General features: G+C 41.8%; 1 protein-coding gene across 3 annotated transcripts in view; it reads right to left on the reverse strand.

The window, feature by feature from the left end:
* Positions 1 to 24,388, reverse strand: part of LOC110486600 (protein shisa-6) — a 68,978-nt gene extending 44,590 nt beyond the window's left edge. The window contains exons 1-5 of one of the 3 annotated variants that reach the window (XM_036941318.1): positions 24,212 to 24,388; positions 22,661 to 23,657; positions 16,386 to 16,534; positions 9,289 to 9,381; positions 8,415 to 8,486 (exon numbers count right to left, since the gene is read on the reverse strand). In XM_036941318.1, the coding sequence (XP_036797213.1) occupies positions 8,415 to 8,486; positions 9,289 to 9,381; positions 16,386 to 16,534; positions 22,661 to 23,205 (859 nt within the window). In that variant the 5' untranslated portion in view covers positions 23,206 to 23,657; positions 24,212 to 24,388. The remainder of the gene's footprint in view (positions 1 to 8,414; positions 8,487 to 9,288; positions 9,382 to 16,385; positions 16,535 to 22,660; positions 23,658 to 24,211) is intronic. The other 2 variants (XM_036941317.1, XM_036941319.1) reach the window with 2 other exon arrangements.
* Positions 24,389 to 25,132: the final 744 nt, after the last annotated feature.

Here is a 25,132-nt window from a genome sequence, read left to right on the forward strand (position 1 = left end):
TTGCTGAGAACAGAAAGGAACGAGGTCAGTGAGAGCAGTGTCGCTCGATAGCCTTTATGGGTTTGTGAAGTATCTTTTATACATCTGAATTAATCTATGATTTACCTTCACCATGCTGCATTGATTGACTGATTGATTTTGGATTACGATCGAAAATAATGTCAAGATTATCTAAACTACCAGTTGCAAACAATTTGTTCACATTTCCATATCTAACGCAACATTTGGCATGCTATGACACAAACTGTTATGTCACAACAGACATTACCTTAACAAGAAGCACTTTAGATGTCTTGCAAGAGCCCCAACTCTGAATAGTGCCCTGGTTCTTAAAATAAAAATGGATTGCGCCTCTTTCCAAAGACAGGCAACAAAGAGAATATTCTCCCATCAACTATATCACCATGAATAAATCCTTTAGAATTTCTTCCTGGATTTTTTCAGACAGAAAACTCACAATAGTGGGGAGAGAGTCGTATGCGTGTGAAGGTAGAGAGTTCTGTGCCTCCGTCACAATGGCCCACTATTATTGGATTACAGTCCGTCTTGGTGCTCAGGCCTGTCCATTAGGATCTAGCTGGCAGGGCCATGCGTGGCATGCCTCTCCTCCTCCCCTGGCTGTCATACAGCCGAAGACACAGTGAAGTGGTCACAGTAGACTGGTCAGGAGGGGCGATGGACGGCTGGGGGGCTCACCCTACTGGGAGGTTACTCAGGGGTCAAGCTTTTAACACCCTCCCAGTCTGGAGTGAACAGTAGAGGTCACAGCTAAGACACTCTGCCCAGCAATTTCCTTTTCCACTTGTCTTACTCCTCTGCACTGGGTCTTTGACTGTCCCTCTTAGTGATATAGTGGGGCAGCAGGTAGCCTAGCGGTTAGAGAGTTGGGCCAGTAACCGAAAGGTTGCTAGATCGAATCCCTGAGCTACCAAGGTAAAAAAATATGTTGTTCTGCCCCTGAACAAGGCAGTTAACCCACTGTTCCCAGGCCGTCTTTGTAAATAAGAATTTGTTCATAAATGACTTGCCTAGTTAAATAAAAATATACTGTATACAGTCTCCTCTTCAGTACCCCTCCTTTCTGGGATATCACTTAGCTGAAATGTCTGCCTTTAGATCTGAGACTTGGAGCGATCTACATAATGGAGGTTTTCATGCAGGTGACACCTGCTTGGTGTACTTGACCTCCCCTACCAATGTGGAGCCTCAGGGATTAGAGAAAAAGGAAGGGATGTGGGAGGGCTGCAGCACTGTCCCTATGAGACAAGGTCACCTTAAATGGATTGGGATGAGAAGAAACCAATTCCCCCTGGGACAAAATCAGGGAGCAACTTGTGAAAAAATAATTACGCAGGATGCACATCAGTGGATGTCACAGCCAGAGGGGTGAGGGTGAGGGGGGGACACAAAAAATCCTTAAGACAAGGGTAATGTTTGTTCACTTGATATCTGAAATTGTCACGATGGACAAAGGATAATTTTTTTGACCTCAAAAACAGTTCGGTTTTGTGAAAGGAGGTACTTTTGAAGGAAAAAGGCCTGGGGTTCAGAATGACGAAATTATATTTGAAACAATATTATGAAATAGTCGACCCACATTAGTCTACGCCCACTGCCAATGACCTCACATTTTTGTCTTAAATCAGTTAGGACAAACAGATTAGCATTTATTACATTCGTAACACAACTTAGCTTTGGCAAGATTTGTATTTTCACAACCAATTAGTCATTTGCAAGGTTAATGTCTCATTTGAGGACAAATCATTTCTAACTCTGATTTATGGCTGTTCCACTCCAACATACCTCTAATCTGTCAAACATCTTGGATAGTTTTATTGTAACAATAAGATTCTCTCTCTCAAATTCTCCAACAACCTCGCAATGACCTCCAAACAATGCAGGAAGAACCTCACCCCTCTTCAGAAACTCCTCCAAATGGAGATTCTTATATCAGCTGGCAGAGATATCTTCACCAGCTTCAAAAACACATTTTATCAATTCAATGTTTGTCATTTAGATGAATGAAGTGGAATCTCCTGAAGCATTTCCTGTGTGGCAGCAGCTTGGCCTTTAGCTGTGTCTAATAAATCTGTTGTGGTCCACAGTGGCTTAAGGGACACGTCTGCCTGGCCAATCCATCATGGAAGAGTGGAGATGGATAGACATTGCCAATTCAAACCACTCACTGATATAATTTATAAATCACACTTCCAACAGACACTTCACTAGCCAGCCACATAAAGCCTTCCAACAGACACTTCACTAGCCAGCCACATAAACGATCTACCGTGAGCTATATGAGCTTGCTACTGTGCGTTAGCCTGCAGCCCTATAGTGTCTGTATGAGTAGAGTGTATGCCCCCACAGAGAACTAAAGGATTTTGCTCAATAAAATATATACATATTTACAGTTCCATGTGAATGCATGGGGAAAAGATCCAGAATATCATAATACACACTTGAAATGAATTTAGGGACTGAAGAGAGATGCTAGAGATACAGTATGGTGTATTGTAGCAGGGTAACAGTATGGTGTATTGTAGCAGGGTTACAGTATGGTGTATTGTAGCAGGGTTACAGTATGGTGCATTGTAGCAGGGTTACAGTATGGTGTATTGTAGCAGGGTTACAGTATGGTGTATTGTAGCAGGGTTGCAGTATGGTGTATTGTAGCAGGATTACAGTATGGTGTATTGTAGCAGGGTTACAGTATGGTGTATTGTAGCAGGGTTACAGTATGGTGTATTGTAGCAGGGTTACAGTATGGTGTATTGTAGCAGGGTTACAGTATGGTGTATTGTAGCAGGGTTACAGTATGGTGCATTGTAGCAGGGTTACAGTATGGTGTATTGTAGCAGGGTTACAGTATGGTGTATTGTAGCAGGGTTACAGTATGGTGTATTGTAGCAGGATTACAGTATGGTGTATTGTAGCAGGGTTACAGTATGGTGTATTGTAGCAGGGTTACAATATGGTGTATTGTAGCAGGGTTACAGTATGGTGTATTGTAGCAGGGTTACAGTATGGTGTATTGTAGCAGGGTTACAGTATGGTGTATTGTAGCAGGGTTACAGTATGATGTATTGTAGCAGGGTTACAGTAACATGTATTGTAGCAGGATTACAGTATGGTGTATTGTAGCAGGGTTACAGTATGGTGTATTGTAGCAGGGTTACAGTATGGTGTATTGTAGCAGGGTTACAGTATGGTGTATTGTAGCAGGGTTACAGTATGGTGTGTTGTAGCAGGGTTACAGTATGATGTATTGTAGCAGGGTTACAGTATGATGTATTGTAGCAGGGTTACAGTATGATGTATTGTAGCAAGGTTACAGTAATATGTATTATAACAGGGTTACAGTATGGTGTATTGTAGCAGGATTACAGTATGGTGTATTGTAACATGGTTACAGTATGGTGTATTGTAGCAGGGTTACAGTATGGTGTATTGTAGCAGGGTTACAGTATGGTGTATTGTAGCAGGGTTACAGTATGGTGTATTGTAGCAGGGTTATAATGATGTGGTGGAGACACGTAACATGTCTGTTACAGTGCCTTGCGAAAGTATTCGGCCCCCTTGAACTTTGCGACCTTTTGCCACATTTCAGGCTTCAAACATAAAGATATAAAACTGTATTTTTTTGTGAAGAATCAACAACAAGTGGGACACAATCATGAAGTGGAACGACATTTATTGGATATTTCAAACTTTTTTAACAAATCAAAAACTGAAAAATTGGGCGTGCAAAATTATTCAGCCCCTTTACTTTCAGTGCAGCAAACTCTCTCCAGAAGTTCAGTGAGGATCTCTGAATGATCCAATGTTGACCTAAATGACTAATGATGATAAATACAATCCACCTGTGTGTAATCAAGTCTCCGTATAAATGCACCTGCACTGTGATAGTCTCAGAGGTCCTTTAAAAGCGCAGAGCATCATGAAGAACAAGGAACACACCAGGCAGGTCCGAGATACTGTTGTGAAGAAGTTTAAAGCCGGATTTGGATACAAAAAGATTTCCCAAGCTTTAAACATCCCAAGGAGCACTGTGCAAGCGATAATATTGAAATGGAAGGAGTATCAGACCACTGCAAATCTACCAAGACCTGGCCGTCCCTCTAAACTTTCAGCTCATACAAGGAGAAGACTGATCAGAGATGCAGCCAAGAGGCCCATGATCACTCTGGATGAACTGCAGAGATCTACAGCTGAGGTGGGAGACTCTGTCCATAGGACAACAATCAGTCGTATATTGCACAAATCTGGCCTTTATGGAAGAGTGGCAAGAAGAAAGCCATTTCTTAAAGATATCCATAAAAAGTGTTGTTTAAAGTTTGCCACAAGCCACCTGGGAGACACACCAAACATGTGGAAGAAGGTGCTCTGGTCAGATGAAACCAAAATTGAACTTTATGGCAACAATGCAAAACGTTATGTTTGGCGTAAAAAGCAACACAGCTCATCACCCAGAACACACCATCCCCACTGTCAAACATGGTGGTGGCAGCATCATGGTTTGGGCCTGCTTTTCTTCAGCAGGGACAGGGAAGATGGTTAAAATTGATGGGAAGATGGATGGAGCCAAATACAGGACCATTCTGGAAGAAAACCTGATGGAGTCTGCAAAAGACCTGAGACTGGGACGGAGATTTGTCTTCCAACAAGACAATGATCCAAAACATAAAGCAAAATCTACAATGGAATGGTTCAAAAATAAACATATCCAGGTGTTAGAATGGCCAAGTCAAAGTCCAGACCTGAATCCAATCGAGAATCTGTGGAAAGAACTGAAAACTGCTGTTCACAAATGCTCTCCATCCAACCTCACTGAGCTCGAGCTGTTTTGCAAGGAGGAATGGGAAAAAAATTCAGTCTCTCGATGTGCAAAACTGATAGAGACATACCCCAAGCGACTTACAGCTGTAATCGCAGCAAAAGGTGGCGCTACAAAGTATTAACTTAAGGGGGGCTGAATAATTTTGCACGGCCAATTTTTCAGTTTTTGATTTGTTAAAAAAGTTTGAAATATCCAATAAATGTCGTTCCACTTCATGATTGTGTCCCACTTGTTGTTGATTCTTCACAAAAAAAGACAGTTTTATATCTTTATGTTTGAAAACTGAAATGTGGCAAAAGGTCGCAAAGTTCAAGGGGGCCGAATACTTTCGCAAGGCACTGTAAGTTCAAATATATGTTTTATTGTCACATGCACAAGTACAGTGAAATGCTTAATTTGCCATCTCCACCCAACAGTGCAGCAATCAATATCAAAATAGTATAACTAATTTAAAAAGTGAATATATACAGTGGCTTGCGAAAGTATTCACCCCCTTGGCATTTTTCAGATTTTGTTTCCTTACAACCTGGAATTAAAAATTATTTTTTGGGGGGGTTGTATCATTTGATTTACACAACATGCCTACCACTTTGAAGATGCAAAATATGTTTTATTGTGAAACAAACAAGAATTAAGACAAAAAGCTGAAAACTTGAGTATGCATAACTATTCACCCCCCCAAAGTCAATACTTTGTAGAGCCACCTTTCACAGCAATTACAGCTGCAAGTCTCTTGGGATATGTCTTTATAAGCTTGGCACATCTAGCCACTGGGATTTTTGCCCATTCTTCAAGGCAAAACTGCTCCAGCTCCTTGAAGTTGGATGGGTTCCGCTTGTGTACAGCAATCTTTAAGTCATACCACAGATTCTCAATTGGATTGAGGTCTGGGCTTTGACTAGGCCATTCCAAGACATTAAATGTTTCCCCTTAAACCACTCGAGTGTTGCTTTAGGGTCATTGTCCTGCTGGAAGGTGAACCTGTGTCCCAGTCTCAAATCTTTGGAAGACTGAAACAGGTTTCCCTCAATCATTTCCCTGTATTTAGCGCCATCTATCATTCCTTAAATTCTGACCAGTTTCCCAGACATACGGTATGATGCTGCCACCACCATGCTTCACTGTGGGGATGATGTTCTCGGGGTGATGACAGGTGTTGGGTTTGCACCAGACATAGCGTTTGTCTTGATGGCCAAAAAGTTCAATTTTAGTCTCATCTGACCAGAGTACCTTCTTCCATATGTTTGGGGAGTCTCCCACATACCTTTTGGCGAACACCAAATGTTAAAAAAATAATAATAATAAGTAATGGCTTTTTTCTGGCCACTCTTCCGTAAAGCCCAGCTCTGTGCAGTGTACGGCTTAAAGTGGTCCTATGGACAGATACTCCAATCTCCGCAGTGGAGCTTTGCAGCTCCTTCAGGTTATCTTTGGTGTCTTTGTTGTCTCTGATTAATGCCCTCCTTGCCAGTACCGTGAGTTTTGGTGGGCGGCCCTCTCTTGGCAGATTTGTTGTGGTGCCATGTTCTTTCAATTTTTGTTATAATGGATTTAAATGGTGCTCCGTGGGATGTTCAACATTTCAGATATTTTTTTATAACCCAACCTTGATCTGTACTTCTCCACAACTTTGTCCCTGACCTGTTTGGAGAGCTACTTGGTCTTCATGGTGCCTCTTGCTTGGTGATGCCCATTGCTTAGTGGTATTGCAGACTCTGGGGCCTTTCAGAACAGGTACTGAGGTATACTGAGATCATGTGACAAATCATGTGACACTTAGATTGCACACAGGTGGACTTTATTTAACAAATCATGTGACTTCTGAAGGTAATTGGTTGCACCAGATCTTATTTATTGGCTTCATAGCATAGGGGGTGAATACATAGGGGGTGAATACATAGGGGGTGAATACATAGGGGGTGAATACATATGCACACACCACTTTTCCTTTCTTTATTCTTTTTTTTCTTGAAACAATTTTTTATTTTTTTTCACTTCACCAATTTGGACTATTTTGTTTATGTCCATTACATGAAATCCAAATAAAAATCAATTTAAATTACAAGTTGTAATGCAACAAAATAGGATAAACGCCAAGAGGGGTGAATACTTTTGCAAGGCACTGTATAAATCGTAATGACCTGGCTAGATCATAAATGAACAATTGCCAGACAAAGAATTGAGTTTACAAATTCCAAATTTAATAACCAAACTCAACACAGGCTACTGTTTGGCCATAGCCCACGCCAAATAAGGATACCCGTATAAATCAACCATGACTGTCTCTGGATAAGACCAGACGTAAGAGAGAGAACAATGGCTAAGCATGGTCTTAAACTGGTGATGCTCCACCCCCCAGCCAAACCCCCCCCACACCCCCCACCCGCCGCTCCACCAACCATCAGGATGCCCGGCACCAGAACATTCCAGGCATTCCCGTGGTTGGCAGATAGCAGTTTGACTGGCATGTCGGACCCCGTGAACACTGGGTACTGGTGAGTACAACACAACCAACGAACAGCATAACACATAAAACACAGCTGTCTGTGCAGGTCACTACAATATATATGAATATAATGAAGAAAACAGGAGAAATAAGAAATAAGAGAGTAAGCTATATACTGGGTCAGTGCCAATACTGGATGTCAAACTGGTGATAGTAACAGGAGGTACAGGGAGCAGACAGAGAGCCTGTTGACAGCCAGCTGTTTGAGGTGGAAAAGCCCTCGTCTTTGTAATGACAGTTACTGTAACACCAGGCAGCAGTGATGTGGCCGAACAGGAAGGCAGAGGATTGCTGTTCAAGCCCCATTTAGCCTGCCTAATTTTCACATACATTTGTTGTATAAAGACATGAACATATTGAACAACTATATAGATTTGCAAGGAAATATTTGAATTTGAATTAGAAGCAAATGTAAATTAGTATTTGTTTTTGTCACTTGGTAAAATACCACTTACCTTACAGACACCTAAAATGTACAAGAAGTGGTTATGGAATTGCAAACACAATAACAGGATCAGAATGTGTCTCGTCACACACACACACACACACACACACACACACACACACACACACACACACACACACACACACACACACACACACACACACACACACACACACACACACACACACACACACACACACACACACACACAATGTTAATCATGTCATAGCAACCATTTTAATGCTTGTCACCCTCCTTGTCTATCCTAATCATCTACAGAACCCATGACTGCTTCATACTTTGGAGAACAGACCAGCACAGACATTCAAGCCTGTTTTCCACTCCTCCTTGTGGAGTTGTTTCTCTATGTTCAGCATTAGGGACACCAGACAGCCATGCTTTCTGAAAGCTGTACTGGGCTGGTTAATGATAGTGGCAGGGCGTCTGCTCTGATGCCCTGCATTATGAGGAGCTGGTGCGATTAGCCGCCAAACCCACTCTATGGGCCCAGGGTCAAGGTGTGTGAAGTGTGTGAGAGTGGTCTTATCTGGCGGGAGCAGAAAGCAGGTGTGTGGCTGTTCTCCGGCAGGAAGCAGGGGTCTCCATAGTGAGAATATGTTACATACTGTAGGAGATATTAGGAACGTCCAGATCTCCCTGCCAGGACAGCTGCCCTAAATCGTCTACAGAGTGCTGCGCTGCAAAGACAGAGAACAGCCACTTGTTTACTACTTAGCTTTATGCACCAACTCTAGCTATTATCATCCTAAACTTTCAGATTAAGAACATTTAGTTTTCTATGTTGCAATTCAGTCTATTTATATTTCGACTGATAAATTCAATAGGTGTATATCATAATGTAGTTTTCTTGGCATTTGACAGGAAGTCACTTATGTACAACTATTATCAATGATTTTAAGCCTCCTTAGTGAGCGGGGACGAGACTCTGTCAGCTCAACTGACTGCATTGTTCTCGTACAGTAGACAGTTCTGTACACAGTGATCTGGCACGAAGAACAGTTGGAGGATGTGACAAGTACAGCATGCAGTGCTGGTAATGCTGAGTGTTATTTCATCCACACATGGCCATTGTTTAAATGCCTTTATGAGTCAGTCAAGGGGAAAAACATAACAAAAAGGAGAGAGTACTTTTCACATCTGAACAAAGCAGTAACTCGTTGAGGCTTTTCTCTTTTCAATTAGCTTTGAGAAATGCCGTTATTGTTCTGCCAAAAGCTTCAGTCCCATTTCCCAAGGTGACTGCCAGATGAGAAGTGAGCAAGTAAAATAATTGGATGGGCTATTGCACTGTTTCCCCCTGATCTACTCAAACAGTGGTTCGAAAAACGGAGGAAGACATTTTGGACAAAGATTGGAGGAAATGTGTGGAGGTGAGAGGCAAGGTGAAAATGAGAGTGAGATTTGTGTTAGAAGTCTGTACGTCAACGCTGTCTTTACTCTTGAAGACATAGTAATTGTCATCAGACCAACAGACAATACCTTTTAGGTGCGGTCGTCCCAGTGTCACGAATCCAGAGGAGATGAAGTTATGATCAAGTTGGCCTTGGCGGAAGTTCTCTTTCCCATAGTGCCCTGTGGGAGAAATGCAGAGTTAAGATAGCATGAGATGACCAATACCATTTATCTGACTGAGACAATTCACTAAGCATATCCGTTGCTGATTTTCGTTCCAACCCTCACACACGAAATCACAAACAACTGTGTACACATATCAGAGTTTGGGAAACTCTTAACCACCCTAGTTAAAGAACGTATTATATGATGCATTAGCCTCATTCCTGAGTTAGCTGAATAGCTGTGTTCACGGCAGCTTGTCTTTTATGGAGTCTTAGTTCAGTTCAGCCAGTACTCTGAAAGATAGTGAGGAGGCCTCTGTATTTCACTCCCTCTTTGGCTCAGACAACTGGAAAAGGAACAGGGGCACAGAGGGAAAGGAAGGTTTCACATTAACAATTTATGCTGTCTGATGTACACTCAGGATCATCACCACCGCAAAAGGTCTCCCCAAAGCTGCGAGCTGGGGGAGCTAGTGAAGACCTTCCTTTCTCATATCGTTCACAAATTAAACAAAGATGCCCATTCAGGGTCAAAAGCCCTGCCCTTTTGCCAAAGCAGGTAAAACATTCCAACTTTAATTGGATGGCAAAATGTCTTTCAGGCTTGGGCACTTGACCCTGAAGATCAGTGGAGAGATTCTAAAGAACCCTTCTAACCGAGACACTCTCCTGTGTTTTAAAACTGATTCATTCCATCCTCAACTTATACAGTAAACCACTTTTACCCCACATAGACCTACACTATGGAGGGACCTTATATAATTGATTCATAAACTGTGTAATTGGATCTATCTTCATAATCATGACAGCTGCATTGTAGTACTGTATCTATGAAATGTCAGTTTATAAAAATTGTGCCTTGCAACAAAACATTTCATCCTGAAGTTCCTTGGTCTTAAAGATCACTGTGTAACATAATTTGTTCCAAGATGATATAGTGTGTCTGGCTGGAACAAGTCCTGTAATTGAGAGTGCAGAGGTCCACAATGGACCGTCAAAGTGCCGGCCAGCAGTCTGACAACCTCCATTTGTCCTGCCAATCGAACACCAAAATGTTGTGCACAAAAAGATGCAGGTAGGCTGAGAAAGTGAGTGTGTATCAGACAGTGAAAGCTTAAGCTGAAAATAGAGGAGAAACAACATGACGGTCTGTCTTACAAAGGCCTATTGAGTTCCCCTCCCCTAGCTCTCTTCCTTCCTGTTAGTGCCAGTCTGCATTAGCTGGCAAATAGTTCAACAGCCTCATCTCAATGGAGCAACTTCAAAGTCAATAGTGTCACTCAGACCTTTGGGCCATAGAGGCAGAGATCGAACCACATTTCAAATTATCATAATGAGAAGGAACACCTGGGACCATTGGCCCTGGTCTTCATTACACTGACGTTTGACACAGGCCTGAGCTCTCTAAAGCCTGTTTGGTTCTGTTTTCAAGCCCAATGGATACTGTAAACTGATTGCTGAAACATTTTATCCATCACTGTTACTTTGGGATTTTCATACTAAGAAACTAGTAAATACTTAATGACTCTCAGGATTTAAGAAGTTGACTGTGTCCAATTTATGCTGAATAGAAAGAGGCGTTTATGTGCAAGTTTTTTTTAATCTGTTCAAAGTATGCCTTCATGAAGTGTTCTTGGCTCAGAATAATACCAAAGGGAAAACAACTACAACACATACAGTGCATTCGGAAAGTATTCAGACCTCTTCCCTTTTTCCACATTACAGCCTTATTCTAAAATGGATTAATTCATTTACACAGTCTACACAGAATACCCCATAAAAAAACAGAAATAGCTTATAATACCTTATTCAGACCCTTTCTATTAGACTTCGAAATTGAGCTCAGGTGCATCCTGTTTCCATTGATCATCCTTGAGTTGTTTCTACAACTTGATTGGAGTCCACCTGTGGTACTGTAAATTCAAGTTGACAGTGCATGTCAGAGAAAAAACCAAGCCATGAGGTCGAAGGAATTGTTCATAGAGCTGCAAGAAAGGATTGTGTCGAGGTACAGATCTGGGGAAGGGTACCAAAACATTTCTGCATCATTGATGGTCCCCAAAAACACAGTGGCCTCCATCATTCTTAAATGGAAGAAGTTTGGAATCACCAAGACTCTTCCTAGAGCTGGCCGCCCAGCCAAACTGAGCAATCGGGGGAGAAGGGCCTTGGTCAGGGAGGTGACCAAGAAACTGATGGTCACTCTGAAAGCGCATAGAGTTCCTCTGTGGAGATGGGAGAACCATCCAGAAGGACAACCATCTCTGAAACCCTCCACCAATCAGGCCTTTATGGTAGATTGGCCAGACGGAAGCCACTCCTTAGTAAAAGGCACATGACAGCCCGCTTAGAGTTTGCCAAAAGGCACCTAAATGACTCTCAGACCATGAGAACAAAGGTGGAACTCTTTGGCCTGAATGCCAAGCGTCACGTCTGGAGGAAACCTGGCACCATCCCTATGGTGAAGCATGGTGGTGGCAGCATCCTGCAGTGGGGATGTTTTTCAGCGGCAGGGACTGGGAGACTCGTCAGGATTGAGGGGAAGATGAACAGAGCAATGTACAGAGAGATCCTTGATGAAAACTTGGTCCACAGTGCTCAGGACCTCAGACTGGTGCGAAGGTTCACCTTCCAACAGGACAATGACCCTAAGCACACAGCCAATACAATGCAGGATTGGCTTCAGAACAAGTCTCTGAATACCCTTTAGTGGCCCAGCCAGAGGCGGACGAATCAATTTTAGAATAAGGCTGTAACGTAACAAAATGTGGAAAAAGTGAAGGGGTCTGAATACTTTCCGAATGCACTGTATCCCTGCCAGTGTTTGACAAGCTGTGATGGGGATAATCAGCTTTCTATCCTTGGTCTACTCTAAGGACAGCGCCTAAGGGCTGAATTCAGGTTCTACTGTAGGAGACGTCGACTATGTTCTTATGCTGAAATACACTGATACATTATCTTGAAAGGGTCATTTAACTGATTTTCCTTTAGCAGAAGACTTTAGGGTCCAAGCAGAGACCAACCAACATCAATGAGAAAATTATGTTAGAACATAATATATTTCCAAGTGTAAAAATAAAACAACATAGAATACAATCTGAATTATGAAAACAGATATATTCATATGAGGATCTCATGTATTACTGCAGATTCCCAGGTATATCCACATATAATCTACATGAGCCACCAAAGACACCAACTAGCACTGTAATACAGTATGTAATGGATTACTGTATGTGTTGAGGCTAGTTCAGTCAAGGCCAGTTTAACCCAATATAGTACAGTTGATGCCAGACTTGAGGGAGACGCATACAGCATTTCACAACAGAAAGATGAGTCGTGTCAGAAGGAGGCCACAAGGGATGAAGACCAATTGCAGGACTGACATGAACCCAAACAAAATAGTCAGCCTCTAGGGAAGTATCCTGCAAAGTCCATAATCTCTTAATGTAAAACACTGGGGAAGTATCCAACATAGTCCACAATCTCTTATACTGGGGAAGTATGCAGCATAGTCCACAATCTCTTAATGTAAAACACTGGGGAAGTTAGCAGCATAGTCCACAATCTCTTATACTGGGGAAGTATGCAGCATAGTCCACAATCTCTTAATGTAAAATACTGGGGAAGTTAGCAGCATAGTCCACAATCTCTTAATGTAAAACACTGGGGAAGTATGCAGCATAGTCCACAATCTCTTAATGTAAAACACTGGGGAAGTATGCAGCATAGTCCACAATCTCTTAATGTAAAATTCTGGGGAAGTATGCAGCATAGTCCACAATCTCTTAATGTAAAACACTGGGGAAGTTAGCAGCATAGTCCACAATCTCTTAATGTAAAACACTGGGGAAGTATACAGCATAGTCCACAATCTCTTATACTGGGGAAGTATCCAGCGTAGTCCACAATCTCTTATACTGGGGAAGTATGCAGCATAGTCCACAATCTCTTAATGTAAAATACTGGGGAAGTATGCAGCATAGTCCACAATCTCTTAATGTAAAACACTGGGGAAGCATGCAGCATAGTCCACAATCTCTTAATGTAAAACACTGGGGAAGTATGCAGCATAGTCCACAATCTCTTAATGTAAAACACTGGGGAAGTATGCAGCATAGTCCACAATCTCTTAATGTAAAACACTGGGGAAGTATGCAGCATAGTCCACAATCTCTTAATGTAAAACACTGGGGAAGTTAGCAGCATAGTCCACAATCTCTTAATGTAAAACACTGGGGAAGTTAGCAGGATAGTCCACAATCTCTTAATGTAAAATACTGGGGAAGTATGCAGCATAGTCCACAATCTCTTAATGTAAAACACTGGGGAAGTATCCAGCGTAGTCCACAATCTCTTAATGTAAAACACTGGGGAAGTATCCAGCGTAGTCCACAATCTCTTAATGTAAAACACTGGGAAAGTATCCAGCATAGTCCACAATCTCTTAATGTGAAACACTGGGGAAGTATCCAGCGTAGTCCACAATCTCTCAATGTTAAACACTAGGGAAGTATCCAGCGTAGTCCACAATCTCTTAATGTTAAACACTAGGGAAGTATCCAGCGTAGTCCACAATCTCTTAATGTTAAACACTAGGGAAGTATACAGCGTAGTCCACAATCTCTTAATGTTAAACACTATGGAAGTATCCAGCGTAGTCCACAATCTCTTAATGTAAAACACTGGGGATGTATCCATCATAGTCCACAATATATTAATGTAAAACACAAGGGAAGTATCCACCATAGTCACAATATCTTAATGGTAAACACCGGGGAAGTATCCAGCATTGCCCACAATATCTTAATGTAAAACACTGGGGTGTCACGGTAGTCTTGAGGTCACTTCAGGGTTAACATTATTGATTAATGAAGCACAGTGAAAGCTGTTTGAGGGGATGAAAGCCGATAAGGGGTTAGACAATCCTAGTTTTGGGCAACTGTATGGCAGTCAAAGTGGTTATTGATTCCAATGAGAATTATTGAAGTGTCAAGTGCTGGAATTCAGGCGAACATAACTGTAACTACCTCTGTTGGCTAGCCCTTACAGTAGTTTCATTTAATAAACTGCACATACCAGCAGCTTTGGCTTTTGTGGCTCGAGTCAAGTCTGAGAAAAGCGGCTCACATCCCATGGTGTAGCACGTAACAGTTCTCCTCGGACACATTCCCTGGATGAGGAGGAGTGTCTACTTTGACACGAGAGTGAAACATAACACTGAATCTGGGACACCATACTAGGGCACTTAGCAAGCGATCCCCGGAGCAGGGATCTGGAGACCGGATAAAAGAAGGAGGAACAACGATGCAAGACAGAATTATCTCAGGACAAAAGCCATGTGTCTCCCGAAGAACATGTTAAGTTGCATCTCCATTTTGAGCCAATGCTGAGTAGGCTTATGGAACACAGCATGAAAATAGACTCAGCCGAGGCCCTTTGTCTAAACTGCTATATCGTTTTCAGTCTTTAAAAAATATACTTAAGTAGCAGGGCCCCCATCATCAGTTTGGGGGAATAGTTGACTACATGTGGTTAAACTAGCAATTTAAATACATTTTTGCAGCAGCTTTGTGGTAGTTGACCTAAATTCAAATCTTGCAGTGTTGTCATGTAGTAGGTAACTTTGTAGGCAACTTTTTTGCCATGTAGTAGTGTAGCTTACTACTGGAACTACACACCACTTTTTTGCCATGTAGTGGTGTAGCTTACTACTGGAACTACACACTACTTTTTTGCCATGTAGTGGTGTAGCTTACTACTGGAACTACACACCACTTTTTTGCCATGTAGTGGTGTAGCTTACTACTGGAACTACACACCACTTTTTTGCCATGTAGTGCTGTAGCTTACTACTGGAACTACACACCACTTTTTTGCCATGTAGTGGTGTAGCTTACTACTGGAACTACACACTACTTTTTTGCCATGTAGTGCTGTAGCTTACTACTGGAACTACACACCACTTTTTTGCCATGTAGTGGTGTAGCTTACTACTGGAACTACACACTACTTTTTTTTCAAAAATTAAATATTGGTGAAGTAGGCAAGAATTGCCCTTATTTTTCAGCATTAAACCTGCCTAATTCTCACTTTAAACACTTTTTGTGTGCCGAATTTCACATGTTTGAGTTTAATAGGCCAGAATACACATTCTGTTAACATCTGACTCCAGAGTGATATGTTCTTGCAATTTGTAGTCTGTGACATTTCAGATTCAGGTATGATACTTTTTCGCTAAGTAGTTTGGTTGTAGTGAACTACTTTTTAAAAGTAACTTTAAGGTTAGCTTTAGTGTAGTTTAACTTACAATAGTGTGAAGTAACTGGTAGCTCGTTAATTATATTTTCAGAGTAGCTTCCCCAACACTGTCAATCATCTATTTCAGTGCGTGTGTCAAAGACCATTTTAACCATTAATGAAAACAATAAGGTCCCACTTTACCATGCAAAGGTTGCATACCATAGAAATAACATTGTTGTACACATGTCAGCCAAGTATAATGACAGTAGTTATATATACTGTTACATAGAAGCGGGTACAATGGAGATTACTGTGTAGTCATAAAAAGCTATTGAAAGTCCATAATAGAATGTCTCCTGATTCAGTCATCCCTGCTTGTCTCGTTTCTATGGGATTTCTATAATCTACCTCCACAATTCCTACCAATCACTACTGTCTATATGAAATTCAGACTGGATCTCCACCACTCAGAGAACGTAACTGAGGGCAAAGAATATGGCTTTAATAACACCTTCTCTATTATGTTCTCATGTCATTTACATTGAACCTAGTTTCATTTGATCTAACTATTTAACATAACCGCTGTTTCCATAGTAACTCTGTCATCATGGGTATCGATTTTATACAGAGAAAGGACTTTGATTCAACTCATAGTGCACCATGCAGCTTACTAGAGGTAAAGACCATTTCGGAACCTATGCTTAGGACAAGTACAGTTTGAATCATTTTTGCAAGATATTCTTGGATATGTGAAGTAAAAACAGTGCAGGTACCCACCGTGGTTTGCTAGCATGGTGTGAACTGGGGTGTAATGGTTCTTGGACGTTCGGAGAGGTGTGTCCATGTCTTTGGGTGAACCCTCCAATGCTGCAATATTTTCATTCTCCTTATTTAGTCCTTGTTGCCTCAAAATGTCTGCAAGAGCTCTGCAAAAGAAATGTAAAAACACAGATGTAATTTTATCGTTTTCAGACTATACAAACAGAACCAGAAATACTTTCCTGTTTTCAATCACCGACAACCATTATTCTCAACATCCCCAGAAGGTCTACTTAATTTATTTAGTTACATACAGCTCCAATTGTGTTGGTGGAGCTCCAGAACCAGGCACAGTGTGAAGTGTAATTACACCCAAGGTGGCCGATAGGCCAGGTTTCAATACTGAGCCACACTGAGTACAGATGGGCCTTTCCCTTCAGGCCAAGGGAAAACAGCTAAAGCCATTCATCAATGTTCCTTGAAGAATGTTCTGCTAGAGCTATACGCCCCCACTACTAAGGTTCAAATGGGAATCTAACTCCTACCAAGTTCCCAATTTTCAAGGGCTCTACACAAAGCATCTTGCTATCACCATTTTCAACATTGGTCCCCATTGAAGTATAGTGATGAGGATGGTGGACATATTGGTTTCTTCAAAGAGCTGAAAGGGTAATGTAACTGTGTCAAAGTCGACCTGAGTCAACTTTTTTCCATAACTCTCTGTGACTTTGGGAGCTATGTATTAATAGCCTTTCCCTTCTAGGATGGGCACACTTTAACCATATCCTTTTCACAGACTGAGGCGACCTGGTTTTCATCGCCCCAGTTGACTACTTTGCGTCTTGTATGGCAGGAACACGTTCAACCAGTCCCACACAGTGGAGGAATAGAGGTGCTTTTAAAAAAATATTGTGTTTGAAAACCCCAAAGTCTAGACCTGTCACAGTTTCCTCTCCTACAAAATATCTTAGGTAAATCAGGTTTCAATAGCACCAGTACATTCCTATGTATGGGAAGGGAAAAGAAATGGGAACGTATAAAATAATCTTCAAACGATACACCCATCATCCATCGAGGGAGTGAAGTAAATACTGTAAAGAAGAGAAGTGAAAATAAATTGTAATTCCATTTACACTGCACTTGCAGCACATGACAGAGGATGTAGTTCAGTCTTGTTGGTTATCAGAGGGACTTGCCTCCGCAGTGAAATTAGATTTTTTTTCTTCTCTTTTTTTTTCTATCTTAACACAATTCTACATTGTCAAAAGAGATAAGGAAGCCTAGAATGTGTTTACAGAAATGGCGACATGTTATTTCAGTCTGTTATTTCAGACTGAGACAGATATTGAATTATTATGAGCATGTGGCGTAGATGTTCAACAAGTCTATCATCTGCATTCTAAACGGATTAGTTTAGTTTATTAGGATCCCATTAGCTACTGCACATGCAGCAGCTACTCTTCCTGGGGTACACATACAATGTACAAATTCATGACAAAGTACCATTATAGACAAGAAAAACACAAGATATTACATTAAATCCAAATGAAAAATGCACATAAAAATAAGAGTCATATATTTGAATGGGACCAAGAGACAACAGTATTTACACACTATTCATACAGTATATACATATTCATATTCTTATATACAAGAAATAGGAGAAATGATGTGATACAACATACATTTTTTGTCCGTTTTTTAAAGCTAAACTTTTGTCTGAGTAACGTCTTGTGGCAGAGCATTCCACAATGACATGGCTCTAAACATACAGTAACTGAGCGATGCATTAAATCTGTCTTTGGTTTGGGTCCTGTGAAGAAACCCTTAGTGGCGTATCTGGTGGAGTATGTACAGTATGTCTCATTGAAGTGTATGCATATAGATTATACAAGTGGTTAGGCATTTTCAACACACACACATTTCTTAAAAAGACTAGAAGAGAAGTAACACATTTATCTTCAACCCTCAACCATGACAGACTCATGCATGCTGTTGATGTTAGTTCTGTGTGTACAGTCAAGGGCAAGGCGTGCTGCTTTGTTTTGAGCCAACTGCAGCTTCGCTAGGACTTTCTTTGCTGCACCGGGCCATTTACCAATTAAAATAGGTTCAAAAGCATTGGGGAGAAAAAAATGGAAACCAAAGTGAATTTCTACTCCCCTTGGATCCTGAACTCCACAAAATGTTTGTCAAGCCATGATTCATGGCTGAATGAATATGTTAGAAAAGAATTGCAGCATTGACCCTGCCTATCAGGTTGTCAGTAATCTCGGTTGACGCAGAAATAAAATATTTTGTCATTTGGTCAGATGCTGGAGGACCAGTACCAGTGCCAATTAGGTATATGTAGTCTGTCCATGAGAGATTAGGTTGTCAGGAACACCAAAAAATGAATATTCCCAATGTGAGCAGAGAGAAGGATATCACTGACATGCCAACCACTAATGGAGTAAAAGCAGAGACTGGAGAAGACATACATCCATGTAGGTGTGCTTTACATGCATTAAAGTTATACAAGAGACATTGCAAAGTCATACTATCTCATCTACCTCACCCAATCTTCTTTCTCTGCCCAATATTATGGTAAAATCGCTCAAAAATTACATATTCAATCTCACTGCATGCAGGTCAATTTAGAAATCCCTTTTGAATGTATTGGAACTGACTCTCACCGGCATAACAAAACCTAATACGTACTCATTCTGAGAGTAGATACTTTTTTGCAACAGATCCATCTTAAATTGCATCCAGGTTTGCTTTCGAGAAAGTGATCAATATAGACCACTCAAATCCCTGGCTTTGGCTTTCACTCGACATTTATTGTGCCTCTGTGAAGGTCACAGAAGAAACAACAAAGGTCTGCCAATGCCTTAGCATTCCCCTCACAATCCATCCCCAGTCACTGAGATAAAACTCTGAGTCACTTAACAGGGCTAAATACATTTAAACCATTGCCTAGTATATAGTTAATCCCATGTTCCAATACAGCTCTCGACAGGGTTATCAGCATGTATGTCTCAAGCCAGCCACAGAAGTAATTTTTTCAGAGATCATTATTACCAAATGTGCCAAATGATTGTTGGAAATAAATCATTAAAAAAAGCTATTGAATGTCCACTATGCAATGTCTCCTCGTTTAGTCATCCCTACTCTGGCTGCATTTACACAGGCAGCCCAATTCTGATTTTATTTGAAAATTGGTCTTTTGACCAGTCACATGAGATATTTTCACATTATATATATATATATATATATATATATATATATATATTTTAAATATAATTTTACCCCCTTTTCTCCCCAATTTTGTGGTATCCAATTGTTAGTAGTTACTATCTTGTCTCATCGCTACAACTCCCGTACAGGCTCGGGAGAGACGAAGGTCGAAAGCCATGCGTCCTCCGAAACACAACCCAACCAAGCCGCACTGCTTCTTAACACAGCGCGCATCCAACCCGGAAGCCAGCCGCACCAGTGTCGGAGGAAACACCGTGCACCTGGCGACCTGGTTAGCGTGCTCTGCGCCTGGCCCGCCACAGGAGTCGCTGGTGCACAATGAGACAAGGATATCCCTACCGGCCAAACCCTCCATAACCCGGACGACGCTAGGCCAATTGTGCGTCGCCCCACGGACCTCCCAGTCGCGTCCGGCTGCGACAGAGCCTGGGCGCAGCTAGCACTGCAATGCAGTGCCCTAGACCACTGCACCACCCGGGAGGCCCTACATTATATATTTTTTGAGCTGATCTGATTGGTCAAAAGACCAAAAAGTAAAGAAAAAATTTGAATTGGGCAGCATCTGTCTCATCTCTCTCACCACCACTCATACTGATGTGGTGGTGGCAGTAAGCATCTCCATTTGAAAGTACGCCCCATGGCTAGGATAGGAGAGCATTAAGGGGCCAGAAATCCTCACAGTCTCCTCAGTTCTGAGTACTGAGATGGAGGTACTGCCACAGCCTCAGAAGTCTAATAGTCTTTAGTGGGATCAAAGTGAGTCGTTTGGTAGGTTGCATGAAATAGCTTTGACTGGAACTGTAGGAATACACTAGAGACAGACAGATATTGGTATCATATTTCTACTTGTACTGTCATCGTTGAAACTGTCAAGGTAATGGCTTGGCTTGCATTTAAGGATTGTATATTTGAATGTCACTCTACGAGCAGAAAAATGTGTCTGAGAGCATTATCTCTTAAACCAAAGACCTGTACTTGACACCATCTTTTGGTGTGACTATTAAATCAATAGCTATTGAGGTTGTAGACATAACCATGAATTTCCGAAAGGAAAATGAATGGGGGGCACTTATCCAAGCCTTGTTCTCGTATCTATATTTTGTCAACAGAACCGTCCACCAGACGTTTAATAAACTGAGGGGAACAAAAAGGTTTCCTTTCTAATGCTTTGATATGCATTGTTCAGCTAGGAGTCAATGACATTTGACAGGCTGAAGTATGGACTTCTAACAACAGTGTGAGTGGGACTCATCTAACAGCAGAAGTATTCATGCAGAAAACAGGTGCCGAGGTTAATGGATGTTGTGGAAGAGAGACAGATCTATGGTTGAGAATCCCTGTCATGAGAAGATGACAGTGTCATCCTTGGAGCTTACTCCATACTGAACATCTGGCCACCGCTACAGTTCAAGCTGCATTTAACTCCAGACAAAGGTCTTCCAGTCTGCTAGACCAGCCACTATATCCATTAAGGTTGTGGTACAAATGATCTCTAGTGGAGAAACATACATTTTCTATCTAGGGATGATGCCATGGGAGGGGCTTGCTTAAGAATGGGGACAAATGAATGCTGCATGGACTCTGAGAACAATCCATCTGAATTCCAATCACTACCTTGATTTTATGGAGCCAGCAGGTAACGAGGGTACAGAAGCCAGTCCTAGCAAGGCACAATTAGCCTCACATGGGCTTTAATCAAGATCTTAGCTTTGGCTGAACAGGTAGATAACCCCCTCTGCTATGGGCACCATTAGACAACCACAATGATTGGCTAACCACATGTGGTTTCGCCACCCAAACCATCTCTTTGGGTACTGTCTTGTTATAGTTTTAATTGCAAGGTATACTACTCACATATAACACTGTGAGTGAATGAGATAGCTGCTGGCTTAATCTGCTAAATTCATCATGGTGGGTTGATGTCAGAGCACAAATCCCTAACATACTCCTCCACTTCAGAAGGTTAACTGTCTTTCAATTCAGACTAAGGTACAGTAGTTACTCTCCTAGCTCTAGGACGTGCTTAACAATATAGTCAAGGCTTCTAATGTGTCATGGAAAAAATCACCAGCTTCAATAATTTTGGTGGCAATACGCTATTTTCAGCACCTATCCAAATACTTAGAAGTTGTTGGACTTCAGACTGCCTGATTATATGGATTAGTGGAACAGTATGCATTCGTTCCATTCATAGGGACACAATGTAATTAATACACTGATACATTGATTCCTCGGCAGTTAGATGTATTCCACCATAATGTGTTTATCTCATACTTTCCCAACAGCAGTCCATCCATGGGCCATTATCCCGTAAGATACAAAGCCAATCAAAAGAAGGGAGAGTGACATCTGTACAGTATGTCCTCTGGGTTGTTAGCAGTGAAGCAACCCAACCTTGCTCCTAGTCTGAATGTTATACTGTGACCATGAATGTGATGCCTTTTCTTTGACAGAGCCATTCAATTCCACACCTGCCTCATGGAGGTTTGTTTGTGCTGCTGATGAAATACTTTAGTTGACAAGAGGCATTTAATGTTCCAATGTATGGTGGTGGTTGTGGTAGTAGTAGTGGTGGTGGTAGTGGTGAATCGGGTTGACTGTCACTTGGGGGTTGTGTATATCTGCATAAGAGAGGTACTTGAAAAGGAGTTGATTGTAATCATCAGTTGTCTTTTGCGTAATGGCTTGCAGGTGATGTAACACTATTTTCCAGAAAGGAATGAAATTGATCATCATTGTGAATTATGGCTTCGTCCCTATTCAAAAGTTGAGAATAAATGTGGTCAGATTTCTATGCATCATTGTGATGAAGTGCTCATGATTTAGTCTATTCACAAATCTAATTTAGCTTTCTATACCCACTGTACACATTTTTTACTGTCATCAGCGGACTTTTCATGTCTGTGAAAACTGAAGCTGGTGTTTCATAACAGTGATTGCACACACAATCATACACCCCCCCCCCCCCCCCCCCCCACACACACACACAGAGGAAAAAAAGTGCCCCCCATAATAAATTACTATTTCTTAACCTGAATGTCAGGGTGACTTACCTATGGACATTCATTTCCTGAGGGGGCTTGGTTGCTTTGTCGTAGGCAACTTTTGCAGAAACTCCGATGAGGATGATAAAAGCTATGACACCACAGGTGATGTATACCGTTGTGTTAGTCTGATCCAAGTCAGGGTCGTAAGTGTCACCTGTTGGTGCCGGGGATGGAGGCTGCGTTTTGATCCAATCTGGGGTGTTATAATTTGTGCAAGTTTTCTGTTCTATGCGTTTCCCTTTTTCTGCACAGCAATAGCGCAGGAAACAACTTCCACAACAGTAGCGGTGCTCGGTGTTGTTGCACTCGAACACTTTATCGTACGCTCCGCTCACGTCATAGTAGCCCAGGCACGTGTCATGGGTAGCGATCGAAGGTGCCTGGACCTGAGTGTTTCGCCGCGGAACCGCAGTAGGCGCCTCCGTGCCGTTCACCTCCTTCATCTTCTGATTCCGCTTTGGTGCGTTTTTCTTCTTGTTGGCTGTAGCCGCGCACAGTACATTCAGCGGGTCCAAGTAAATCAAAAGAAGCAGAAGATGCTGTATCCCCATGATTTGAGGTTGTATGTCTTTGCTGATGCGATCGTTTGCCCCCCACTTTTTTAGTTGTATGCTTTCTCTCCTCACACGAAGACCTCTGCTTCTTTACCTAGCCGTGCTCCTGCCACTGACCCAGTCTTGCGGCTGTCCACAGGGGTTCATTTCCGAAGCCCTTTTCCAACTGTCCACTGCTGAGAGTGTCATGCTCTGGTTGAGGGAAGGACGCTTCTTGCACCAATCAATTGCGGTCGGACGACCGTGTCACACACTGTGCAGCATCCTCCGACTATAGGTGGAGTTCTGTGGTCATCGGGGGACTTTTGGGTGGAGGAAGTGTCATTTGGATTCAGCTTGAGAAATGGGCTGAAGAATCCCCTCCGGCTGTCTCCGACAATGCCATCTACCATAAGTATATCTTTATTAGCAAAGCTCTAAATCTTGCACAGTTGAACGCTGATTGTTTTCTGTAGAGAAAGCAGGAGAGAAAGACAGAGGATTCAGTAAATTCCTACTGTAAAAAAAAATACTTTGTTAAAAGAAAAAAAAAGGAACAAACATTTTGCACAAGAAAAATAACATAACCATCTGCACCAAATTAAATCTAATGTTATGAATTGCGTATCAATGCCAACTAAACAGACGCATATGAACGCGCTAAAACAATTCTGCTCAGTCAAACAAACGTTCCCTCGCAGACGCGCGAACTGTTTCAGCACCATGGACAGCGCAACCCAGCGCTGACACTATGCGGATATATCCTTGAGTAGTTCTTGGTGCTATGCTTTCTATTTTTGAATGTCCACTTCAAAAGTTATAACGCAGACAAATAAAACGTCTTAACTCATTTTACAGAGAAATAGCCTAACATATTCAGTGCTGGTAGTTTCCCCCCTCTTTTCTTGTACGAAGTTTACTTTCCTCCAGCTCTATTCATGGAGAGAAGAAGGCTAATCTAACGAAACTTTTGTACAAACAAGACAACCAAAATCACACAGCAACGAAACAGATAAGCACTTACCCGTTGATGATGTCCGGCAACTGGTTATCTCGATTCTGTCACAGACTGAACCAAAGTACCTCAGCTCCGCGTGAGACCCCGCTCTGCTCCGACCCGACTCCATCCCTCACTCCCCCCTCCACATGAGCGCATCTACGTCACCAATACAGGTACCTCAGTTAATTAGAAATCGGCCCCTGACAGCAGTGTGCTCGGTCATGCCTACAGGCTGCACTCAGTAATCTGGATCATTCTAGAACTGCATTAGAGCTTTCTCTTTCAGAGTGCGACGTTGGTGGTGTAAATCTTCGCTCTACTGCACAATGCTGCGTTCACTCATACCATGTAACAGCAGCATGTTGCAATTGTTGGTGCTTCTATATAGTTGGCTTTTATTATGCCCTATTATGCGAGAGATTGGGAATGATCTGCTTTAGGTAATACAATAACATGCCACAATGTGCTGGTAATACACAGTTTAACATGCCATGATAGCAGAGTTTGTCTCCAGGCTATTGGAATGTTCCATTCTGGTGTTCAGAAAAATGGCTATATTTCCTAAGACTAATCTGGAATGTGGCTCGCTGGAAAGAGAGACAGCATACATTACAACGGAAAGCAGTTGGTTAATATTCAGTAAAAAAGCTGCATTAAAAAGCTAACACACTTACTTATAGGAGGCTCCAGAAACCGCAGTAGCCTAATTTTCAATGAAAGACACTGCATCATGTTCAACCTCCATGTAATTTTGGATGAGGCAGTGGAGACTGAAAAAGAACAATGGCCTACATAATTGACTTCAGTCCCTAGTTCAGTGGAGGTTCCTGGGAGACCTTGTGCAATCTAAATCTAACAATCCTTATCGTTTCAGAGAACTCTACATATTTGATGTACTTTCCCACCTCATTTTTCATTTGACAGGTTTGTGTACTTTCAGTTGTG

This window comes from Oncorhynchus mykiss, chromosome 13 (genome assembly GCF_013265735.2).
Source record: "Oncorhynchus mykiss isolate Arlee chromosome 13, USDA_OmykA_1.1, whole genome shotgun sequence".
Taxonomy (NCBI): Eukaryota; Metazoa; Chordata; class Actinopteri; order Salmoniformes; family Salmonidae; genus Oncorhynchus; species Oncorhynchus mykiss.